General features: G+C 34.5%; 1 protein-coding gene across 1 annotated transcript; it reads right to left on the reverse strand.

Moving 5' to 3' along the window:
• Positions 1 to 2,477: 2,477 nt before the first annotated feature.
• LOC107804942 (SUMO-conjugating enzyme UBC9) lies at positions 2,478 to 6,838 on the reverse strand. Its single transcript, XM_016628897.2, has 5 exons — positions 6,732 to 6,838; positions 6,517 to 6,594; positions 5,143 to 5,270; positions 3,768 to 3,872; positions 2,478 to 2,837 (listed from the first exon to the last, which is right to left on the reverse strand). The coding sequence occupies exons 2-5, from the start codon at positions 6,584 to 6,586 to the stop codon at positions 2,694 to 2,696; spliced, it is 447 nt and encodes a 148-aa protein (XP_016484383.1). The 5' UTR covers positions 6,587 to 6,594; positions 6,732 to 6,838; the 3' UTR covers positions 2,478 to 2,693.
• Positions 6,839 to 8,385: the final 1,547 nt, after the last annotated feature.

An 8,385-nucleotide genomic window follows, 5' to 3' on the forward strand; every position in this document is an offset into this window, starting at 1 on the left:
TACGTGCAGATTTAATTCGCTATTTCTGGACGTCTTCCGTATTTATAGATAAGAAAAAGAGACTTTTCTGAAGAGTTGCCCCTTTTCACGAATAGCCGCAACTTTTCTGTTGATTCAAAATTTAAATTTTAAATAACAAAAAGTTGTTCCAAAATAAAATACGAAAATAAGATCAAAGCCAACTAAATGGCTTGTGGTCATCGACGTGGGACTCCCACATATTTACAAAGCCATCGACGTGGGACTTCCACATATTTACAAACTACCCTAACAGCATAATCTAAAGTAAACAAAGAATCCGACTAGCTATTCTTGTAAAAATTCCAAAATAATGTAGCAGTAACAGTAGCCAGTGAACACGACATGAGTCATGGTGTCTTTTTGCTAAAATGAGTTACCTTTTAATTTGTATTCAAATGAGAGCTGATATTTGTGGCAAACGTTAAATCATGTAAAGATCGTATTAAAATTTTCACCTAGGAGTTAGTTCTTTACTTCTAATTTTCTGAGCTTTTCTGAGTCAAGTTTCGATGATTTTAAAGTAACGATCGACGACTTTCTCGACTTATTTATATCAGCTCTCCATCATTTCTTGCTTCACTTATAAGAAATATTGGAATATCTGCTTATCATGTAAAATCGTGTAATTTCTTCTTGTGCAGAACTGACAAGGAAAAGCACAGAATATAAATGCACTTCCTGTGAAAATCGAAGTGAAATCACATGGCTCACTCCTAGCAGGATCGGATCCAAAACTTAAATGATTTGAGTTCAACATTTAAAGTCATTTGTATTAAACACGTTATATTTTTAAAATTATGGGTTCAGACCTATAATTTGTTGCAATTTTAATACAATTTTACACATACATCTATGTTACGCGGTGAAAAACCGGTGACGGAAATGTACATCCGCCTCAAACTCTTGGAGAGACTTACTATGAATTCTTCAGAAGATGCTTTAAAAAATTACTGTAACATCATTTTGTGATTCTTGCATTTTGAATTGGGCATAAATCAACGGTCACCCTGAGGTGTTGAATGGCTATAACTAGTTTTAGTAGATTCGTATCATTAATGTTACTGAAAGTCTGAATCTGCTGACAACCTACAATTCACTTTACTTTTCTATTTTCTTTCATGAGCCATTTCCCTCTATTTTTTCCCTACTTTTTTTTCACATAGTTATTGGAATTGATCTTGAGAGACAATTCGAAATGTGTGAGTTTTAACCACTAAGCTATCTTATTGTACAAACATTCTTCCCCGCCATTTCTGTTTCTGATTCTATTCTTGGCCGACATTGCAAAAATAGGACAACATAAAGGGTGGTCTTAAACTTTTGGCCCAACTAAACAAAACCTTCAAAAGTTAATCTTTGTTACCAATAGGGCATAAGTTCTACGGTCAAACTTTTCTATAACAGCCATCGTCTATAACAACACTTCGCTATAATGATCAAGTTTTCTTTGGAACCAATTTCTCATATTATGTCAAAGATATATTCTTTATAACAGCACTTTGCCTAGCAACCCAAAAAATTCTAAAACAAACGAGGCCGTTATAGAGATATTTGATTGTAGTTATAGTGTGTAGAAGTTAGTTTTGCCTTTGAGGCAGGATACCGGGACATTTCAAGAAGTTACAGACCACTTGAGCGGAGTAAAAATTCATCACCCTTTATCAGGGTCATTCTTGCAAATAATCCTATCTAGACTATTGGTTGAACACCAAAGTCCAAACTAAAGAACTTCCATGGAAGAAGCCCAGTCCATGAAAACATGAGCTGTTGGCCCATACATTTTAAAATGGGGTAATTATCATTTAGACCTCCTTAATTTTGGAATGTCACTAGAACTTCTGTAATTCGAGTATATGGTGGATATACCCATTCTTTTGCCAAGAAACTATATTAGACAATAGCAAAAAGAGTACCAACTTATGCCATTTTGGTCGTTTCTACTGAAAACGTAAAAGAGAATCATGAAATTGGAAGTTATTTGGAAAAGGGTTAAGAAATATACACTTTAATAGTACAATTAAGCTCTTTTACGCCAAATGTTTGATCATCAATATGCCCTGCAGAAATGCAAATTATGAACCAAATGGTAGATGAAAGCATACATCTGGTCGTCAAAAGTATATTCTTAGATTTTGACGTTGTGCTCCAGCAGGCTTTTCCTGGTTCAAAACTTTAAAAGTTTAACCACACAATCTTAGTTGGTGTAAACACCGGGTGCGAGTAAGTTTTCATATCAATTCAGATATGCCATTACAACTGAAAAGCAGCGCATCTCTTTAATTGGTTTTTGTGGACCTTAACTTCATTTGTTTGTTATTGCTTTTGTATTGTTCCTGTTCTAGATGGTCGTTTTTTCTTAAATCAAACTAATCTATCATCTATATTGCTCCAATATAAGAGCATGTCAAAACAAACAGCCACCAAATATGACCAGAAATACAACTAGCAGAAACACCTGGAAGAAAAGGCTAATTAATTGGTTTCTTTCAAAGATCAATTTGCACATACAAACATTTAAGAGCACTGTCCATGATTTTCCTTTCCTCTTAAGACATGGACTCCATCTACCCATGTTACAACTCAAAGAACAGATTAACTGATTAGTACATTCAATGTAAATAGTAAAGCACCTGAAAGTAAAATGCCCTTGACCCCATGATACAAAGGTACGTTTAGCCCATGGCATACTTCTGAGTCCAGCTCCTTGCAGTAGTCTCATACTTATTCCTGTCTGTCTTGTACATGTGTGCAATCTCCGGGACCAAAGGATCATCAGGATTAGCGTCCGTCAAAAGAGAACATATTGAAAGCAACACCTAAAATTTGAAACAAACAGTAAATAAGTGGTGAGGCACATAACAGACATAATTCATGATCGAATACTCTTTTTTATATTGCCCTTGAGATATTTAAAGCTTCAGTAGTGCAAGACATCCTGGTGAAGCAAATGTATCGGCTGATCTTCCTAAAAGAAATTTTTAAGGTATCTGATAAACATTCAATATGTTTTGAAGGTCCTCTTCCCTTTTTGTAGATGCACCAATAGTGGGAAAGGCAGAACTAGGAGGAGGATTCTCAACAGTTGACACAACTTTGTTGTGTTGAATCAATGAAAAGCCTTTTTATCTAAAGATAGAAGGCAAAGGAATTAAGTTGAGCATATGAGTAAGATGTTTGAATTGGTATTCAAATAGCAAGTTTAAAGGGCAAAGCCAGGCCAATGATTCCAAGAACCTAAAGATCTCTAGTCGATTATATGACTCCAATTCCAATGTGGACCTTGAAAAGAAATGCCATAGATTGGTATCGAGAAACTTTCCCATAAATTAGTTGCAGCAGTATGCATTTCCCATGGCATTAAATGGAACTGTAAAATAACTTTTAACTACTGTAATGTTGAGATTTGAAAAATATAGCCATCTCATGGGTTTGGCTACTAACAATAATCAAGTGTTTGTTTATTCAAAGGAATCCTTTCTAGTGGCATTACACAAGGCTGCAAAAAAAAGTTACTTTATGGCAAAAATCTGTTTTTCTTCAACAAACATATTACTACCTCAATCTTTATATTTCTTTCAAAATAAAAGGAAAATAAAGATACAAGATTGCCCCATAGAAGTTCAGAACAATCTATTGAAGTACAAGGGTAATATGAGCGTGTGGAAACAAAAGCACCAAAACACTGATAATTTTTTTTATAAGTAGTACTTCAGATATAAACAACTTAGATGTAATAAGAAATGAACCTTGGAAATTGTTAGGGCAGGGCTCCACTGCTCCTTTAAAATGTCAAGGCATATGCTCCCGTTGCTATTTATGTTTGGGTGGAAAACTTTTGTCCTGAAAGCCACCTGCCAGATTCATCAATGGTGAGTGTATTTCAACCATGTTCATCGCCAATGACCAAAGTATTAGAAAGAAAGGAATACGGAATGTCACCAAATCAAGCACAACAGCTAGGGGGAAGATGATATTTATGACTACAACTTGATTTAATGGGGAGTCCTTGATTTTTCTGCCTTAGTTATTCTATTTGACATGTTTTATGATATGAAGACACATTTGACCTGTTCTGTCAGGTTTTTTAAAACCGGATTTAATATATATTGACGTCTGTTTAACTCAAAGACTTAGATGATCACCAAAAATCAATGTTTTATACGTGGTGGCCATTATTTATTCACTTAATACGAATTGCAGAACGCAACTAAAATTGGCTTTTCTCACTTGGTAGACTTGCAACGTTTTTGTGCTAGTAAATTTGGTATATCTTTCACTTGCTAAACGATTCTTAATGAAGCACTCCCTTTCTATAATATTCTCTAGCATCACATGCTTTTTATCTCCTTCAGGCCGCTAAGATTACTCTAAGCATCGGAATACACTAAAAAAGAAAGTAAAATAAAATGATCAAAATGCACAAGGAGGAAGAAGTTTATTTCATCTATAAAACCAAACACTAGTTTCCAAACAAGAGATCACTGTATAAAGAAAATAAAAGATACAAATAAAAAACTCTTTCATGTGAAGTACCAACCCATCAAGCAAGAACTGTTGGAAACTTCAGAAGATATATACCGCAAAAACAACATAAGCATGCTAGCTCCAAAAGAAATATGAGCTGAACTTGGTCCTCTCTTCAACTAACTCATGTATTTAAGATTAAGGAACTGTGCCTATCATTCCCGCAATTTGACATAAAGGAGCAAGCTTAATCGATCAGGTTAAAGTTACAGATCTACTAAAATGAAACAATGTATCCTAGCATTGATAACAATATCAAACCAGATTCACTTAGTTGCTAAATGGTCCCCGCAACTCAATGTCAAACCCACTCTTGCAACTACTTTATGGCCAATTTTGAAACTTCATTGAATTAAATGAAAATTGGGCCTAACAATCACCTACACAAATACAAGTTTCGGGATCAAGCAAAATAGCTCAACATAAGTTAGGAGGTAAGCCAATCATATCAATTACGGATAAACTTATTTGATGGACAGAATCTCTTTGAACCAAAATTTCTAGGTTGTTAAGGAGCATAATTTATCGATGAAGTCGTGCGTATCAACAGTTATTACCAATCTGTTATTTAAGGAACAGCAAGAGCTCAAAATGCACCTTAGGTGGCTTGAATGGATAATCTGGAGGAAAATGAATCGTCACCAGAAAAACACCACCAGAAAAAGGACTGTCTGGAGGACCCATGATCGTTGCTTGCCAATGAAACATGTCCTCAGCAACAGGTCCTGAGAAATCCGGTGTTATCAGAAAAACATACAAACAACAAACCCAACAAAAATATCCCCTAGAGAGGTGTTAAAGTTATTGGTCAACGGGGTGGGGCCTGGTATGGATGCAGGATCAGATTATGGCTTTGATATTATATAGAATCCAATCATTGACAAAAGAAGGAAAGAATTGGACTTCTGGTTTTTGCTTTTTGAAGAAAGTAGAAGAAATAAGCATATTTTGATGTCGAGAACAAAACAATTGTTACAGCAACTTTATTAAAAAAAAGGATCTGATGTTAAGCATAAAGAGTTTATGCCAAAGGGCAAAATTTCTTCTTAGTACTAGCCCAATCAAATTTGAATACTTATTTCATAGGAATTATTCAAGAGAATAAGAAACCGCTAAATGAACCGGCAGGTGAAGAATGCAAGGCTCTTTTATAGACTAGCACATCCAAAGGCAACCATAAACCATCTACATAACATAAGAGCAGCAACACAAATCAAAGTCCCTGCACTATCAGTGCCAAACAAATACTCCAGTCCTAATCCACAATGCACATTTGATGCATCAGTGCACGCAGAAGTAGAAATACATGCTGAATAAACTACTGCACAAGATCGGACATCAGTAGAAGAAAAAAAACAAGATTTCATTTTCAAAATTTTGCCAGCAGAGAGCGCATTCTTACACCATATCTCTTTTCTGTAAAACTTACCTATTTCCTCGCTATCCTATTCAATTATGTCACTGCCAAGCCACTATTAAGCACTTGCAGTCATACATATGACGCACAAAAACCAGAACACAAAAGTAATATCTTCCATTCGAGTGACAGAAATGCAGCCATCACGTGTTTAGGGTCCATAACGCAAGCTATTAAACTGGCATAAAGCCAAAAACAAATCTCAGATGCAAAAAAAAAAAAAAAAAAGATAAGAACTTCGTGGCAGCCAAATCACACTGACATCACATGACATAATCTTGATTAAGGTACAAGCAAAGGGAAAGCGAACGTGATAGCTATGTTAGGTTAGTGTGAAATTTCTTACATTGTAGACCAATGGCTAATGATTTGGCAACGAAACTAAAAGGTCCTACTGTAAAATCCCCGCAATGATTTCTCCAATGATCCAACCATATGTCGAATAATTCAAATGACAGATTTCATTTAGCAAACAGAACTCAAACAAAAGCAAATGGAAACGCACGTATGTATAAAATGCACAAAAACCATAGCAAGAGAAATGGGATATTTACCAGCACTACAAGAAGTAGGAGGATCCTTTTGAAGATCTTTGAGCTCCTTCAAGATCCGCTTTGAAGCCATAGCGTCTCCTGCAAATTCAACCACAGATTCTCCTAATAAGATCCATCTCAATATATAACATCCATATAAAAACATATATTGATGTAATTTTGCTTAGAAAAAAAACAACAGCAAAGAATTGATGAAATTGAGGAAAAAATGAGACCTGAAAGAGATTAGGATCCTCCTGTGAATAAACAGTAATAAAGCAAACGACGGAAGAAGAGAAGATAAAAATGCAGATTCCATCAGGAAAAAGGATCATTTATATAGGCCCCGCATTTATTTATATATTTTAAAGATTTCCATTTTCCGCCGACCCATCATTGTTTATTAATTTATTAAATGAATTCTGATAATCATTCCCACTGAATTATTGACTCAAAACCTTTGTGCGACATCAATTGGAGGTTTCATGCACATTAATTCATGTATGATAATTTAAGTTCATAATAAATTAGTCACTATAAATTCTTCATTTTCATGATTTGAACTTATAAATCTCAAATTAAAAGATAAAAAAAGTCTAATCATATTTCTTGTTGCTTATTGAATTATATCTACTTCTTTCCTTGTGTACTAATGACGTCCTTACATAGTGTAATTATATATTTGTGACGTTGAGTCCTATTATTCAGACGTGAGTGAGTGAACTTTTCAGTGTTAATAAGTTCATTTACCGAAATATAATATTCTTAGAACGGCATATATCTAAGGAATAAGGAGAATATAGTAATTGGTAAGTTCTAAATTAGGGAAATACTTATGTCGAATTCGCTCCACAACGAACAATACTTGTATGATAATATAAAGTTGAATTTTACATTAAGTCATTATAATAATTGCAGCCTGAAAGGATAGATCTTGTACTTGTCAATAAGGTTAATCAAAAGAAATATCCCATTTATCATTGTTCAAAAGGAAAACAAACATAAAATAAAGAGCTCCTCAACTACCAGGAAAAAATTTAACGGGGAAAAAAAATAAAGAAAAGGAAAAGTACCGGACAATACTACTTTAACAGTTACTCAACTTAACAAACACAAAATTATATTCCCAACAACAACAACTCAGTAAAATTCTACTAATGGGGTTTGGAGAAGGTAATGTGTACGCAGACCTTACCCCTAACCCGAAGGAGTAGAGATGCTATTTTCGAAAGACTCTCGGCTCAAAAAAACAAAAGGACAAAAGGACAAAACGAGACAATATTAGTATCACTACAACAATCTTATGAAAAATAAGAACACCATGAAATCCAGAAGAAAGATGCAAAGCAGCAAAAGCGATAGCTAGTAAATAGGTCTTTCACTGAAAATCGAAATAGTAAAACACAACATTGTCACTAGTTATCTTAGACAAAAACTCTACCAGACTAGTCTCATAGAGGTGCGAAATAAGGCAAGATTCAACTACCTCCTAACCTACAACTCTACTACTCGACTTCCACGTCTTCCTATCAAAATTATATTCCCAATGTAAAATAAAAGGTTGAACGGTTTAACTATACATAAAAATAAAAAACAGTTTTCGATTATTTAAAGCTAGAATAAAATAGAGTTCAGAGTTGGAATGTTGGATACATTGGAGGGAACGTAAGAGTTGAAAGCAAGGAATGAAGGTGTGAGCTGGATACAGTGGATTGGCAACTGGCCAACTCGGCTCGTGGCTTTCACCGTTTTCTACTTAGTTTAATGACCAGTGCATTGCAAATGTAGACATCTCTCAAAGGAGAAATAACAAAGTTATGGGTAGTTTATTTTAAAAACAATACTTTTCTCAAAAGTTTTTTTTTTGTTGAGAAGCCTTTTTTATTTAAC

The sequence above is a fragment of the Nicotiana tabacum genome, chromosome 4 (genome assembly GCF_000715075.1).
Source record: "Nicotiana tabacum cultivar K326 chromosome 4, ASM71507v2, whole genome shotgun sequence".
NCBI lineage: Eukaryota > Viridiplantae > Streptophyta > Magnoliopsida > Solanales > Solanaceae > Nicotiana > Nicotiana tabacum.